At 41.7% G+C, this 17,968-nt stretch overlaps 1 protein-coding gene across 1 annotated transcript in view; it reads right to left on the reverse strand.

Moving 5' to 3' along the window:
- LOC146821407 (uncharacterized) overlaps window positions 1-17,968 on the reverse strand; it is a 1,203,178-nt gene that overhangs the window by 647,039 nt on the left and 538,171 nt on the right. Inside the window, exons 35-36 of the mRNA XM_085609844.1 lie at window positions 15,406-15,480; window positions 5,207-5,284 (exon numbers count right to left, since the gene is read on the reverse strand). Coding sequence (XP_085465970.1) covers window positions 5,207-5,284; window positions 15,406-15,480 — 153 coding nt within the window. The remainder of the gene's footprint in view (window positions 1-5,206; window positions 5,285-15,405; window positions 15,481-17,968) is intronic.

Below are 17,968 nucleotides of genomic sequence, written 5' to 3' on the forward strand. Positions count from 1 at the left end.
GTCCGATGATTACACCATGACACTAACAAAGGTGTGGGTCTGGTAAGGTTTACAGACCATGGTGAATGCAGAAGCCACAGTGCGCACAGTTCAGAAGGGCAGCTATACAAGTATTGCAGACTCTTTTGGTGATATGAGGATATGAAAATTAAAAATTAAAAAAACGTCAGAGGACGTAGAAGTGCCGGGGACCCAAGTAACCACCCAAGGTGAGTATCTAGGAGCCCTACAGTCATATGTAGTGTAGTAACGCGACAGCGTTCTCCGTACAAATCAATGTGTAAGTCGTGGTTGCAATTTTAAAGAAATAGGACCCTTCCCAGTTGACCCTGAAGAAACCCCGTGAAGAGAAAATGTTGGAGAGCCACCCCACCCGTGTATACCCTTGGAACCAGGTTACCTGCACCGGGAAGCCGGGTGCATAGCTGTGAAATGGCATCGGAACCCGTAGTCGAACGCAATGGGAGACTTCAGGAAGGTGCCGCTGCTGGGAAAAGGTGAAAGTGTCCGGTGGACCCCAAAGGTGGATTCAAGATGTGAAGAACCTGCAAGCAGAGGGGACAGAGTTTATGTCACTCAGGAGTGACCAGGAGGCACGGAAGACAAAAGGCCACCGATGTCGGGTGTTGCAGGATAGCTGACGTGAGCTTGGTACTGCAGCTGTGTGGACCAGGCGATGCTGTGGAAGACCAGGTGCCGTACACGAGCTGTCCCACATTGGATGTCGAGAGTTGAGGGGTCGGTGTCCGGAGGGAGCACAAACAAGCCTTGGCAACTGCAACCAACGTGGAAGTTGAAGAAGGTACAATGTTAGGACCAGCAAGGTCCAGGAGACTCACCACAAGCAGGGGAGTCGGGGCAGGACCCAATCCCGAGCAATCAGGGGCTCTCAAAGAATTCAAAGGAGACCCTCGACATGACCCATTGGCCGGAGGCACTGGAGTCACAAGAGGACCTTAAGCAACTTACCAAAGAAGCAGGCCCACGGTGCAAGAAATGCGGTGTGGTTGAAGATTCTGGTCACTGGAGATGCTTGATGTTGGGACTACTTGGAGCCCAAAGATCTTGATGGAAGAAAGCCAACAAGCCTTTGCAACACCAAGTCAACGTGGTGCACAGGGGTTCTGTTCCTGCAACTCTGACGAGGGATACTGGCCTTAAACTTAGTGACAGAGCAGGGCTCGAGCGATTTGTTGCAGAGGCTTTCAGAGTCCGTGGGAGCCCTGGATCAGCAGACCGGTCAGCTTAGTTGCGGTGCCTGTAGGTGCAGGGAAGTGACTCCTTTACTTCAAGGGAGATTCCTTCAGGTGTCTTGGATGCCCACAGGCCTTGAAAGGTTTCCTTTATGGAGCACAGGCATGGATGTTCCAGCAGACTAGCAGGGCAAAGAGATCAGGAGCAGCAGGAGGCTTCCCTGTTGTAGCCTTGATGCCCAGAACAAAGTTCAGCGAAGTCCAGAGTGCCCAGACAGTCGAAGTTGAAGTGATGTCTGTATTGAATCGTGTCTCACGACAAATCTAGGGACCCACCCTCAGGTAAGCCCTTAAGTACCCTAAGGAAAGGGTTGGGAAGATTCAGGGTTCCCTCCCAGGAGAGGGGTTGGACAGTGGGGAGGATACTCCCATGTCCTTTGTCCAGTTTCGCGCCAGAGTGGGAGCCAACGGCTCCCTGAGCTGGTTTCAACTAGACTATGCTAGGAGGGCACTAAATGTGCCCTTCAAGCAGACTGAGTGGTGCTGGTAAGCGCTCCCACCCGGCCCCAATACACTCAACCTTGTCTGGGAGGTGGTCACACCTCCCTCTGACAGGATACATATTGTTCTGCCTTCTCCTGCTCGAGCTTGGCTCAGCAGCAGGAGAGCAGAATCGTGGGGCATATTATCAAGGACGGCATTAAAATTATCGCCGGTTTAGCAGCAGAAAACTGTCGCTAAAGCGGCGATAATGGGCTTGATAATATGCCCTGGAGATTTCCAATAGAAGCCCATGTTCACACCAGAACATGGACTTCTATTGGAATTTTCAAGGGTATATTATCAAGCCCATTCAAAACCAAAGCTTAGGTGCATCACTCAAAAAAACTTTTGCCAAAAAAGATTACTTTAACGTTTATATCAAAGAAAGAAAGCTCTTGAGTTTATTCTTTTTTTCTTTCTCTTTTATTGTTTCCTTTTCATATCACGTTGCTGATTAGCTTAGTAGGTCACCCTCATATAAGGGGTGTCACTTGTTTGCCTTTCAGGCTCTAATGTAATATAAGTGAAAGATATATTATCTTTCATCACGGCGTTTTACATTAAACATAACCTGATTAGACCACTATTACATTAATCATAAGTGTTTAAGAAGGATCAATGGTATGTTCTCTCGGAAAGGCTTTGTTGGCTCTGTTTCTCCTCAGTATTTCTTTTCTTCTATAATTACAGAATACCTTACAAGGAATTTATTCTTAACCTGCCTAACATATACAGTGGCAGAGCTGGACATTATCAATGTGGGATTTGCATCATTCAGTTTCTGAGTGACCACTACTTCTAATTAAACGGCGTTATACCATTACACAATGTAAGTGCAGAGCATATGGGCTCGGAAAATTAACTCTATTACAGCTTATGTCACATTTACGAAACCGCCTCTAACCCCTTTTTTCCTTCACGTTGTAGTTGCTATCGGATGGGCATAAGTTTCCTGTATAGGAATCCCAGAATCAAAATATACCTTGGAGAGAGCCTTACTCCACCTATATTTATTGGTGGGTATTCTATTGAACATCTTCTGCATTAGATCTCCGTGTGATTTCCCTTGTTGCCTCTCTGATATGAGAGCACGGCATTTCTGGCTTGATACTTACTTTGACCACTGTGTTCTTGATATCCTCTTATCTCTCAAATTTCTGGTTCCATTGGTTTTTCCTCTATTCTCCACTTTCCTCTTTTTTGTTTATTCGTTCTCACTTTGAAGCCCCCAAGGTTCAATTCTACTACGTCCTTTTCACTTCCTTTTCCTTGCACTGATGGATAATGGACTGTAATGTATCAACATAACTTGGTGTATCAATATTACGATACTGTAAGAAAGGAATGAGGGTTTTTTCAGTTGTATTTGGTGCCGGCTGGGACCTGTTTGACCATTCACCCTCGTTATTGGCATTTACCAAATATTAATGTATTGTGTGTACGATGTAAATAGGAATTTTTAATGTTCTTTGTCGTCTTCTGTATATGTGGACTTTGAAGTAGTCCACACTTTTCTATGTAAAAATTGTTTTGTATACTTGTTGTAAGTCATGTTTTTATAGTTGTATATTTCATCTGTTTCTATCTAACAGCCCTGAAGAAGTCCCACAAGGGGACGAAACGCGTCGGCTGTTCTGTGTGTTGAATGCTGCTTCTCAGCAACGTGATATGAAAAGGAAACAATAAAAGAGAAAGAAAAAAAAGAATAAACTCAAGAACTTTCTTTCTTTGATATGAACGTTAAAATGATATTTTTTGGCAAAAGTTTTTTTGAGTGGTGCACCTAAGCTTTGGTTTTGAATTGTTAAGTTCCTGTTGGAACAAGTATTGTGATGGTGGGTACTATACAGTGTGCACACAGATCCCATTAAATATAAGGGACTTTACGCAAGGAGTATAAAAATAGGTTAGGTGGTGTCATTTGGATGATTCCACTGTCATGTTCTTCTTTTTTTATATTATCAAGCCCATTATCGCCGCTTTAGCTGCAGTTTTCTGCCGCTAAACCAGCGATAATCTTTAACACTGTCCTTGATAATATGCCCCCTAGTCTTTTGTCAGCAGCAGCCATATTGTGATGCCTGGGTATAGAAGACTGGTACCGGGAGCACTGAGGGCCTAACGGAGGGCCTTTACACTGCTTGGAATCATATCTCATACCTTTTACGGTGTGGGGGTATGATTCCAACATGTTTGATACCAAACCTGACAGGGTTCATTACAGCCAGTTTCAAGATGGTCATCGCATAATGACGTGGTGCCCCTCTATATGTTATATGGCTGTCTCACTTTTAACCCTGGAGAATGGACTTCAAAGGCTGTAGGGATGTCCTGCTCATGCAGGGGCACCCTCACACTTAGAACCAAGCACCCTGCCGTCAGGATTGAAAAGGCCTGCTGTAGGGGTGACTTATAGGTTTTAAGTGCAGTGTCCCTAGATATAAGGAAACCTATATCTTTCGTAAGTGGTGCTAGCACCAGCTTGCACAGGCTGCAATGGCAGGCCTGTAGTGAGAGTTTGAATGGTCTCCCATAGGCGGCATAATATATGCTTCAGCCTATGGGGGACCCCTGGGGTACCTATGCCTTGGGTACCTTGGTACCATATACTAGGGACTGATAAGGATACCCCAGTATTCAATCTGTGATGTACCTAAGTACTTACCATAAAAATGTAGGGCAGAAAGCAGAGAGACGGGGTTCCTGATTAGCAGGATGCCAGTCAGACTAGTCAGAAACAGCATAACATCAAGCAAAAAGTGGGAGTAAACATAGAAGCAGATCCTACTTTCCTACACGCACTAATCACCCATGAGGATATCCAGGCACTTCAGCAGGTGTGTAGTGTGTGTCCCCTCAGAGTAATTTGAAGAGTCAGGTCTTCGCCTTCTTGATGTACTCAAAAAGTGAGGAGGAGGTTCTGATGTGTTATGGGAGGTTGGTCCATGTTTTAGTGCGGTGTATGAGAATGAATGGCCTCTTGTTATGCTATTGTGACTATAGGGGATGTGTGCGAGTGGGATTGAGGCAAAGCATAGGTGCCCGTTAGGCTGCGGAATACAACCTATATAGTAATAGGTCATATTGCAAATTGTCTATTTGTAGGAGGGACAAAAATTGACGTGCCTATTGAATATCAATAAGCAGACCGTAATTTGCAACTCCTTGTGAATGGAAGCCAATGCAGGGATAGAGTCCTGCAAGGGACAGGAATGGCGATGGGAGGTGACTGAAGACGTGGCAGTGGTGTTTGAAACTTGGAGGAAAGTAGAAAACAAACTCTATTTGCTACATATAATGATTTAAAGTATGATTAACCACTCCTAAAGAAAACATATCAAAAATAAGTAATATAAAATGATGGGGGAAACACATATTTGTTGTTATTATCATAAACCTCTTCAGGAGTCTTTTACAGTAAGTTATGCATATTTACTTGTTTTTTGTATGAATACATTCTTTAGACTTACATTTCTTTCAATGGACTTTGTCCAACAGCACCATTAACCAAGTTCGCCACATCAGTAAACATCTTATTTGGGTCCATTCTGTAAATAATACACACGTATCATAGAGAAATTAACATTAGCATTACTATTCATATCACACAGTTATTATTTGTTACAGTTCAGCTTTTAAACAAAATTTGAGGTATGGCGATATTTAATATGCATTATATTTGTGTCTATTTGTATCTGCAATATTTAGTAGAGCATATAAGATTTTTGCCACACACTGGGAAAGCTGCCCACAATCCTGTTATTCACTGGAGTACACATCATTAAGCATTTAAATGGTTTACCATATTAAATATGGAGAACATACCTTGCTGGTTAGGTGGTTTGTTGTAATTCTAATCACTACAGATATATAAATGTCAATAGAGGGTTTAGAAATACTACTTACCCTGGCACAATACAAATAAAAACATTAACAAAAAAAAAGAAATACTACTTACCACCTAAGCAGCAAAGTCTCATATATATTAGTTTATTGAGGAGGTGGCATGAAAGAATACAAAAACAAAAGTACAAATTCGAAAAAATAGAATCAACACCCAATCTTTTGAAAATAAATACAAATCTAAACTTTATTAAAAGATACAACATCACATACTAAGACAATATGCAGGATTATGTGACATAAATAAGGCAGCACATTTATCTTCAAATAAGTACATACACATTAGATATCAATAGAAGTTATAAAGTCCAACCAATAATAATAATCATACCATTGAAACTATTTAAACAATATAGTCATCCATTTATACAAGGATGTAGATATACCATGTTTCCCAATGTTCAGTGCTGCTCTAATATAGTTATTTATAACTTAACAAATCACAGATGAGCCAAATTGTTGTTAAAATAGCAGTCCAGCCTTAGATTGCATTATATTAGCTAGTAGCAGCAATGTAAAGGTCCCACTAAGTATAACTTTGCGGTGTAATGGTAACCACAATGTGATTACCGTGATGGAATTGTCTGCAATGTAAGGCATCGCACTGTACCACCAAACATTCCAGACAGAAGGGTTAACGCTCATATACTACCTGGTAAGCAAACCAGCAAACCTTCTAAAATTCTGCTATGGTTCAAATGCCCATTAGCATTGGCTAATCATGCTTACCTGCTTCAGTCAATCTGCTGTCATGTGCTTTATTCAATGCTTTGGCTGCCTTGCAGAAGGGTTTGACCTACCGTGAGCCCTCCAAGACTAGTCGGGTGCTTGGAGGAAAGGCAAGAAACTGGCAGTTAAGTTTAGAGATGACCTCAACAGAGTGTTCAAAACACAAAGTTGTGCTCTTTTTTTTACCAAACTACCCATCTGCCAGTGCAGCACTACCGATGAGACCACCCTTACATTTATTGTGGCCAACAGACCCCTGGATATAGGAGTGTTGTTTATGCAACATCTGTCTGCCATGATTGGTCAGACTGGTTTTCTATTAGAAAAAATGGTTATTAAGGTTGGGGATTTTAATTTACAGTGATGGTCAATGTAATTCCCTAGCAGAAGGCTTTGGGTTACTCCCTTGACTTAGTCTTCACCCATCTCGGTTGGGCTTTTTAACTAAAATCGAGCCTCCACCCTGGACATTTAAAGATCTCATCCATTTCAGTATCAAAGTGCCTGACAGACTGCAGTCTAAAGACAGCAATGCAGGTAAGCCAGCCAGACATAGTGCTTAAATAAAACTGAAAACACTGTTTGGCTGGTTTAGAAATTTGGTTACTGGTTAAAAGTGTAAAACCATAGTCAAGCAGCAACCACAATCTTTCTCAGGGTGAAGTTACAAGCAACTCTAAAGTAACCTGTGCTTAACCCTCTGGTACATTGGCACAAAAGCAGTCAGGCTTACCTTAGAGGAAATGTGTAAAGTATTTATGCCAGTAAACGAGCAGTGGTTCTGCCACAACACACTTTATACATTTATATCATTTATTATATTTTAAATCCCAAAATCAAGGGATTACATTAAATGTTCACACCAAAAGACAACTGACCCATATTAATAACGTTTTTTGAAATAATCATGTTTTGTGGAAATATATTTAAGTTTTTATGTTCATAGAATCGTGTATTTTATCAAAAACATCATGAGAAGATTCAAAACCACACAACATATACACATAATAACTCGACCATTAACAAAGAAACAAATACATACATCAATGGTCGAAATAGAATACATACATAAATTATTAACATTACAAACATTAACATATAAACAGAGCGTGACACAATATTGCCTTAGAATGACCTAAAGAATGAATCAAAATGTTGATGGTTACTGATGGACAAACGCTTCTTGATAGAGTGTCGATGTTTCGCCTCTTCTAAACTTGTGCAAATTGAAAATCATCAATTAGGGTCTTCATTAGGAAAAAACAACAAATGGCCTGTGTACAGCCTTCAGTGTCCCATGAGGGATTCCACTGCAAAGAAAATTCTTCCTGGGGCTCAGAACGGCTCCCAATGAATTAGAGACGAATGAAAGTTGGCTAGGCGGGTACTGTGTAATCAGGTACCACCTCTGGCTACGTGCGCTCAGAGAGATCCAGTCATCACAGCGACAAACAATATAAGGGGCAGCCTGCCTCCTTAATTGGGTTTCATCAGGTAACCAACAACTCAATACTGTGGGCTCTCTGTCGACCGCAGCGCAGAGGCACCTTGTTTTGTCTTTTCACAAAGGAGAAAATGCACTCGAGTCTCAATGACGATTTAATCAAACCGCTCTAAAGTCGCTCGCACGGAGCGTAGTCACAGCACGTCTTCTCAACCCTCAAGTTTTGAATAATTCTTTAGGTCATTCTGAGGCAATATTTTGTCACGCTCTGTTTATCTGTTAATGTTTGTGATGTAAATAATTTATGTATGTATTGTATTTTGATCATTGATGTATGTATTTATGTTTCTTTGTTAATGGTCGAGTTATTGTGTGTATATGCCCTGTGGTTTTGAATCTTCTCATGATATGTGTTTGATAAAATACACGATTCTATGACTATAAAAACTTGAATATATTTCCAACAAACATGACTATTTAAAAAACCTTTATTAATATGTGTTCAGTTGTTTCTTTTGGTGCGAACATTTAATGTAATCCCTTGATTTGGGGATTTAAAATATACATTTATAAAGTGTGTTGTGGCAGAACCACTGCTCGTTTACTGATATAGTCCCCAGGTTCTGCACGTTACTGGGTAACCACATTGTCAAATAGTAAAGTATTTATGCAGCCCATCAAACTAATAAAGTGAAACAACCCACAACAAAATCTCACACCAATTCAGAAAAATAGAGTAACATTTGTTTTAAGACCAAAACAACAAAAATCCAATTAGTAGAACCGGAGCTATGCAACTTTAAATGATTTAGAGAAAATAGCACCAAAATGCACCAACCGCCAACTGTGGTCATCTGGTCGTGCCAGACAAAGACAGAGTCACAAGATCAGGCCAACTGCGATGGAGCTTGGGCCGGCTGAAGGGACTCTGTTAGGCCTGCTAAACAGGAGTACCTTCAATCCTGGTTGCGGAGCGCTGCCGGGTCCTGCGTCTAGGATACATCGCGCAACCAAGGTGATGTGAAGTCTTGGTCAGAGATGCATAGCCCAGGTCAGTTCCGAGAGGCTGAAAGGCGAAGTCATGTGTGTTTGTCAAGGAGGTCATCGACAAGGGGGTTTACGATGCGAAGTCCTGCGTCAAGGATGCACATTGGCTGGGTCCAAAGAAGCTGCGGGGCTTGCGATGCAGAGTCCTGGTCGCTGTCGAGCATGCCATCATCAGTGGGCTTGCAATGCATTGGCTTGTCTCGGGCATGCATCACGAATGCATCGCACAGAGGTGGTTCCGATGAGACTGAGGAACACGATGCCAAGTCCTGCACTGGAAACGAACCAGGCAGAGGTCCAGATGCAAGTCTGGTAAGGCATTGCATGCGCAGAGGCACTGATTCAGAGTTCCTGGTCAGAGACGCGTCGCACTGCAGCTCTGATGTGTCAGTTCTGCTGGAACCACAGCTGGGCTGGCAGAACATCTTCAGACCCACTTCCCAGAGTCCAGGACTGGAGTGGCAAAACTTGGTAGTTTAGGACGCACAGCAGGAACAGATCAGGTGCTGGGTTCAAGGTGGTTGGAGCCTTCTGTCCATGAGGCTCTGGTCAGGATGCCATCTAACAAACCCTTGGAGTCACTCTGGTGATTCTTGGATCAAGAGGCAGGTCCAGTCCCTCACTCAGGAAGCAGGGCAGCAGAGCGGCAGTCCTTTTTGCAGAGAAGCACAGCAGTCCTTCCTCTTAGTTTGTCCAGAGGAGTACTAAAGAATTGGGTCTAAGTGTCCAATATTCATACCTAGTGCACACAATGAAGTAGGAGAAGGTTCTAGAGGCTTTGATCTCCTTGAGGTATCAGGTAACTCCTTCCTCCCTGCTCTGGCTGCAGCCTATCTGGCATCACAAAAGACCAGTGTCAAAACCTGTGTGAGAGTGCTCAGGCAGAGCCATTGCAACATGCAAGTGTGGAATGTGACAGTTACTCCCCTCATCAACTCAGAGTGACCGATCCTGCCAAAGCCCAGCTTCCACTTGCCATATTGTGTGGGAGCAATACACAAAGACCAACTGCCAGCTACACCTAGTCTTGTGTTCCAGGAGCAAGCTGTGAGCACCAAATGGTTAGGACAAGAAAATGAGAACTTTCAAACAGCACCATTTTAAAAATTGTGACAAAAATCCGACTTTACCATTAAAGAAGGCTTTTAATTACAATTCTTTAGACTCCAAACTTGGGCTGTCTAGCAGCTCCCAACTGGAAGTTATCACTTATTAAATGTAATAAGGTAACCCAATGTTATCCTATTGGAGAGGTAGGCGTGGCAGTAGTAAAGAACGAATTTAAAAGTTTTTCACCACTAGGATGTGTAAAACTGTAAAGTACATGTCCAACTTCTTAACTACAAAGCACTCTGTCCTTAGGGTTGTCCTGGGCCTGCCATAGCAATGACTTATATTTATTAAAAAGGAAGGTTTGGGCCTGGCAAAATGTTTATTTCACCAGGATGAAATGGCAATTTTAAACTGCACATACAGGCTGCAATGGAATGCCTGAGACATGTTTAAAGGTCTACTTAGGTCAGTGACACAATGTGTTCTGCAGGCACACTACTATCATTTAATGTAGACGCCCTGAGTACATGTAGTACCAGTTTACTAGGGATGTACCAGTAAATTATTTGCGCCAATTGGATACAAGGCAATGCCACCATGTTTAAAAGAGAGGGCACAAGCACTTTAGCACTGGTTAGGAGTGGTAAAGTGCAAAGGGTCTTTAAGCGAGCTAAAACAAGGTCAGCAAAACTGGAAGGCAAAAGGTAGGAGGAAAACCACAACAATGATGCCAGGTCCAAGAGCTTAGTCCTATCATCAACAAATCCCAAGGATACTGGCATAGAGGAAGCTTTAAGCACCTTTATTAGGGACTTTCAGGCCACACATTTCCAGTGTTCACACCTAAAGTCACCCACAGAAAACCAAAGCATCCTGGCAAACCCTTGTTCACTGAGAAGTTCTAAAAATAGTTCAGCTCCAAACGCACCAAATCGAGTAAATGAGGAGTAATGACTTTTTGAAGGAGGGTGCTCAGAGTTATAATATACAGCTGCATGCATGTAAGAAAGACCTTTTAAATACAAAGGGCAAGTGTCAGAGCTCTCAGATTATATCAGCCAAGAATTTCCCATACCAACTGCTCATGGCTGGCAAATCTGTGATGCAACCTCTTGTAACAACTCGATTCCTGTGTCACAGAGGTTTTACAGACATTTAGGCCAGCTCTTAATCTCTTCAATTACTAAAATGTATTATAGTATTAAAGGATCTTAAATGTCTTTGACACCTCTGCTTGATGTGGTTACACCATAGTTAGCCCTTACCAGTTTGGCAGTCTTTTACTCTCCTTCCACTGGAGGGTAGCAAAGTTTAAATTTGAATTAAGTCTGGCTCTCTGAATGGTATTTACCCTAAGTCACTTTTCAGTCACTTGCTCTTAACTTCTAAACCCAGTTTACAGTGTTTTAAACTTCTCTTTAACCACTGGCACACTACCATCCTTATGTAATGTGGGAGTGTTCACTCTCTGACACATGAAAGCCATACTTGACAGTAATGTCAGTGATTACTAGATATCCATTACCTCACTACCAACACTATGCAAACTGCTGGACTGATTGCTGCTTAACAGATATCTAGTTATATTGAGCACTCAGAAATGTATAACCTCGCCAATTGTGATGTCATCCAGCAGAGACAGTGAAACCGCTTCCGTTTCTGTTTTTTGATGGAATAAGGAACTTCAGAGATCAGAGGAATACAGCAGGTATAGTTTTATTAGCTCTACCCACCACGTTCGACGCTGTAGACCATTCAAACCTCAAAGTTAGGCTTGCAGATATAATGGGCGTCTGGTTCTCCTCTTTCTGGGCTGGCCACACAGGGCATCTCTCTACCCCTTTTTTTAGAGTCTCAGCTGTAATGTGAAAAGCAAAGTCTCTCAAGTTTCTTTGCTTTCACCAGTGTTGGTGAACATTTATGTCTGACCTCTAGCACACAACTGATAGGATACTATGGCTGCTTGGCAATATTATAAGCAGATAGTTCACAGCTCATTGAACAGTTAAAGCAAGCTGTCCCAGGCTCACTGAGTTACATCAGTGAGTCAGTGTTGGATGACGAAGAACTTCCTTAGGCTTAATTGAAACAAAACCAAGCTGCCGCTTGTAGATTTTGTAGAGTGCGTCAATTACCCGGAGGTGTCAAGGCCCTGAAAGGTGAGAATAAGCATAACCCTAATGATAAGTATGGCATCTAGGTGTTGTTTTGGGCCGGTGGTCCCCTTATCTTTAATTAGTGAAAAGCCATGTTTTAATGCATTTCTGACCATGAGCAGATTTGATATGTTCCTGATATTGGCGGTAAGAGGTTCCATTCCTGGGCTGTGTTATTCACAAAACTACTCCCTCCCCAGTTAGTAAGCCTGAATCTTCGGATTTCCAGCTTCCGGGCTACCAGGGACCTCAATGTCCTCCCTGAGTTGCACCATTTGAAGGTTTGTTTCAGAAACTCCAGGCCTGTTCCATGTAAAGCCTCATGGGCAAGGCAAAGCGCTTTGAATTTTGATTGTTTCCTAACCGGTAGTCAGTGGAGATCCTTAATCGCATGTGTGACTGGTTTATGTTTAGGGATCACTGTCAGTATTCTGGCAGAAGCATTTTGTAGGACCTGAAGTTTATTTATGTGTTGATGCTGCATATTAAGGTACATGGCATTACAGTAGGCTATCGTGGCCATGACAAATGCCAGAATCACTGTTTTTGGGTGTTAGCTGGAATAAATGGAAAGATCTTTCTGAGCATCCTGAGTGTATGGAACGTGGAGTAGGTGACTACTTTTACCTGTTGCCCAAAAGTTAGTTTACTATCTATTACCATTCCAAGGTTCCTACCTTTTTCTTTTTCAGTTTTGTCCGTATGTTTTCTTCACCATCTCTATTGTCTTCTACAGGCATGCTTCAAAAGCTTTAGCTTTTCAATGTATCAGGGGGCTGTGGGCTTTCCTCTGCGCTGAGTTAGAGTTTTAAGAGACGCAGAGAGCGCTATGGCTGATTGGATCCATTTTGTATATTTAATGGATGACTTCTCTGATGTTTCCGAGAAAGGTGGCACTGTATCTATTAAGGTTTTATTGAGAGCGTCTGCCTTTATATTATTACAGATTCTCCCTAACGCACTGGATTTGAGTTTTTTCTCGTGCTGGATTTGTAATCCAGCTTGATAACAAACATGAAAGCCAAATGTTCAGTCCATGTAAGAGCTAGTACATCTTTCAAGACTAGGAGAGAATTGTTAGAGAAAATCCCATCGAGGGTATATCCTGCATTGTGTGTAGGTTGAGTTACTAATTGAGTCAGTAAGTGCCAGTGATCATTATTTCCCGAACTATCTAAATGAAAGTTGAAGTCACCAAGTATGGTGATATCATTGGTGGAGAGACCTTCCTTATTATGGTGACGATGCTTTGGACAAAAGTGTTCCTGGGTGACGATATATTAAGATTCCCCTGAAGGATTGGGATTTTATAGTAAACTTCAAGGTTCCGCATTCTGAAATGGAGGCTTATTCAATTATTGCAGGTAAGTTATTTCTAAGGATCATTCCGAGTCCCCTATCTCGTTTTAAGGACCTATCAACATGGTGGAGGACGTAGTTTGGAGGGGTTGCAGCCACAAAGTCTGGACCTGATGCTTGGTCAGCCCAAGTCTTCGTGGCCCACATGATGTCTAGCTGGTTACTTTCTATGAGATCTCGAAGCTCGAAATAATGGTTTACACAAGTGATATTTCACAGCTATTGTGATGATATCCAGCTCATTATATGGCTGGTCAATGAAAGACTGAACACTCAAACATAATTCAAAGGCTTCGTTTCAACAGTGGTAAAATGGATGATTTGTACATACTTGAAATTTATTTTCCCCAGCGCCATATTACCTATGCCACGAGGCTCTACTGAGCTCTGGTTTGACACTTCAGGGCCTGTTTGACCAGCTCAGATGGTTTGTAATTTGGGGTTTATTTTTTACTTTGACTTGAACCTGAAACCTAAGATCAGCAAGTCTATTTGGTCTAATTATTGTGTTAAAATATGTTCAAAAATCTTATCCATCTTCTACATACTTTTAAGACTGTAGTCCAGACAGTGGGTCCCACTAATCAGGGTTAAGGTAAAAACTCATATTAGAGCGTTCTAAATACATGATGGTTAAGATGGAGCTAGCTCAATACACGGGACCACAGCTCATGCTTGGCCTTGCATGCAGAGTATGTACTACTGGTCATTACACACGTCACCAAATGAGTACTGTTGGAATTTCTCTAAATCTGCCACCAAGCCTTGACAAACTGGACCCCGTTTTTCATCAAGTCCACTTCCAGTGCTGGTCACCTTCTCAACATCTTCAAACTACATGTGCTTTTCTCCTCACTCCTTTCATCTGCAAAGTTCAGGTTAGTTGGGAGAGATTTCTCCTATTTCACACCAAGGGCTTGGAAAAGTTAACCTCTTCTTCTATGCTGCCTTAGAAACTATTATCCTCTCCATAAACATCTGAAGAACTCGCTGGGCACCAAGTCTGATTTGCCACAAACTTGTTTGAGGTATTTTAAGACTTTTGCCGTAGTGTCAAGATACCTCTTACGGTTGCTGTCACGCTATACACATTCGATTTATCAACATAATCACAACACTGTAATCATCTGATCAGTTGGGGTTTTAATGTATATATATTGCCACCTTTGGGTAGGTGGTGAATTAAGAAGTGCAGGCACTCATCCCTAAGAGTGATTGTAGCCCAAAGTGTCATTCCCATTCACAAATCAGGGATATGCCATTTGCACACTGACTGGTTTGTAAATGGGTATGCAACGTTATGTTATGTCTATTTCTATAGCGCAATATTCACCTGTGAGGATATCCAGGCACTTGAAAAGTTGTGTAGTTGAGTGTCCCCTCAGACGAATTTGAGGAGCCAGGTCTTCACCTTCTTGATGTACTCAAAAAGTGAGGAGGAGGCTCTGATGTGTTGTGCGAGGGTGTTCCATTATTTTTGTGTGGTGTATGAGAACGAACCCTCTCTGGTTCTGCTATTGTGCATACAGGGTCTGTGTGTGAGTAGGAATGAGGCAGACTGTTAGGCTGGCGAATACAACCTATATATTAATAGGTCATATCGCAAATTGCCTATTTGTAGGAGAGTTGAAAACTGATATTGAATAATATTAAGCAGGTTCCAATTTGCAGCTCACTTTGAATGGCTGCCAATGCAGAGATGGAGGTTTGCAAGGGAGAGGAATGGAGATGGCAGGTTAGGGGATAAGTGGTAGCGGTGTTTGAAACTTGGAGGAAAGCTAAAAACACTCTATTTGCTTCATATAATGATGTAATAGTATAATTAACAATTCCTAAAGAAAACATATAAAAAAAGAAGTGTATAATATGATGGGGAAAAAAAGGTCTTTATTGGTATTATAAACCACTTCACGAGTCTTTCACTGTAATTTATGCATATTTACTATTTTTTTTGTATGAATACATTATTTAGACTTACTTTTCTTTCAATGCAGTTCCTCCAACATCACCAACCAAGTTCGCCACATCAGTAAACATCTTATTTGGGTCTATTCTGTAAATTTTACACACATCATGCATTATATTCATATCACACAAAGTTATTATTTGCTACAGTTCAACTTTTAAACAAAATGTGAGATGTGGCGATATTTAACATACATTATATTTGGGTTTCTGTGTATCTGCAATGTATAGTAGAGCATATGTGATTTTGCCCACAGACTGGGAAATCTCCCCAAAATACTGTTATTCACTTCATTAAGCATTTAACCTGTTTGCCATAATACATTTGGAGAACATACTTTGATAGTTAGGTGGTTTATTGTATTTCTAACCACTACAGATATATAAATGTCCATAGAGTGGTTAGAAATACTACTTACAACCTAAGCAGCAACGTCCTATCAATCTTAGTTTATTCGGCAGGTGCCATAAAAGCATACAAAAACAAAAGGATAAATTCGAAAAAATAAAATCAACACCCAATCTTTTGAAAATAAATAGAAATCTAAACTTTATTAAACATACTTCACATACTAAGACAATATGCAGGATTATATGACATAAATTGGGCAGCACATTTATCTTCAAATAAGTACAAATACATTAGATATCAATAAAAGTTATAGTGTCCAACCAATATTAATAACACAATCTAAACTATTTAATAAAATAGCCATCCATTTATACAAGGAAGTAGATATGCCATATTTTTCCCAATGTTCAGTTTTGCTCCAATATAGTTAATTATAGCATGACAAGTCTCAGGTGAGCCTAATTGTTGTTAAAATAGCGGACCAGCTTTATATTACCTTATTCTAGCGACTAGCAGCAATGTAGAGGTCCCACAAACCTAAACGTTGCCATATAACGTGGCAATGTGATTAGCGTGATGTAATCGTCTGCAATGTAAGGCATCGCACAGTACAAACTGACATTCCTGACAGAAGGGTTAACGCTCATATATCACCTGGTAAGCAAACTGGTAAACCTTCTAAAATTCTGCTATGGTTCAAATGCCCATTAGCATTGCCAAATCATGTTTACCTGCTCCAGTTAATCTGCTGTCATGTGCTTTCTTCAATGCTTTGGCTGCCTTGCAGGAGGGTTTGACCTACCGTGAGTCCTCCAAGACTGGTTGGGTGCTTGGAGGGAAGGGGTGAAACTGGCAGTTTTATTTAGAGATGACCTTAACAGCGTGTTCAAAACACACGCTTGGGCTCTTTTTTTACCAAACTACCCATCTGCCAGTGCAGCACTTCCGATGAGATTAGCCTTACATTTATTGTGGCCAACAGACCCCTGGATATATGTGGCAAGTTTATGCAACAACTGTCTGAAATGATTGGTCAGACTTGTTTTCTATTAGAAAAAAATGGTTGTTAAGGTTGTGGAATTTAGTTTACAATGATGATCAATGTAATACTTCAGCAAAAGACTTTGGGTCACTTCGTTGACCAAGTATCCACCCATTTGAATTAGGTTTTTTAAATAAATTCGGACTCTGCCCTGGACTTTTAATGATCTCATCCATTTCAGTATCAAAGTGCCTATCGGAGTGCAGTCTGAAGACATGAGTGCAGCTAAGCCAGCCACACACAGTATATAAATTAATACAGTAGCAAACATAGTTTGGCTTATGTGAGAAATGGTATTAATGGTTGAGGGGATAAAACCGTAATCAAGCAGCAACCACAATCCTTGTGAGTCTGAATTTACAAGCAACCACAAATTAACCTGTGCTTAACCCTCTGGCAGCCTGGCACAAAAGCATTCAGGTTTCCCTTGGGGGAAATATGTACAGTATTTATGCAGTACTTCAAACAGTAGTAAAGTGAAACAACCCACAGAAGAATCCCACACCATATTAGAAAAATAGGGTACATTTCTTTAAGACCAAAATAACAAAAATTGAATCAGTAGAACCGGAGAAATGCAATTTTAAATATTTGAGTCAAAATAGCACAAAAAAGCACCAACTGTGGTTATCTGATTGCGCCAGACCAAGACAAAGTCACATGATCAGGCCAACCACGATAGAGCGCCCACCAGATGCAGGGACCCAGTTAGGCCCACTGAACAGGAGCACTTCCAATCCTGGTTGCGGGTGTTGTGGGGTCCTGTGTCTAGAATGCATTGCACAGCCAAGGTGATACAAGGTCCTGCTCAGAGATGTGTTGCACAGGTCGGTTCCGAGGGGCTGCCAGGCGAGGTCGTGTGTCGTCATCAAGCGGGCCGTCGACAAGGGGGCTTACGATGCGAAGACCAGTGTCAAGGATGTATTGCACACTAGCTGGTTCTGAAGAACCTGCAGGGCTTGTGATGCATCGTCTTGGTCGGCGTCGAGGATGCCATCATCATGGGGCTTGCAATGCGAGGGCCTGTGTAAAGGATGCATGAAAGATGCGTCACGCAGAGGCGGTTCTGATGAGACTGCGGAATGCAATGCGAAGTCCTGCGCCGGAGACAAACCAGATAGCGGTCCCCATGCAGAGTCTGGTGAGGTGTTGCATTGCGTAGAGGCTCTGATGCATAGGTTC

This window comes from Triturus cristatus, chromosome 6 (assembly GCF_964204655.1).
Source record: "Triturus cristatus chromosome 6, aTriCri1.1, whole genome shotgun sequence".
Lineage (NCBI taxonomy): Eukaryota > Metazoa > Chordata > Amphibia > Caudata > Salamandridae > Triturus > Triturus cristatus.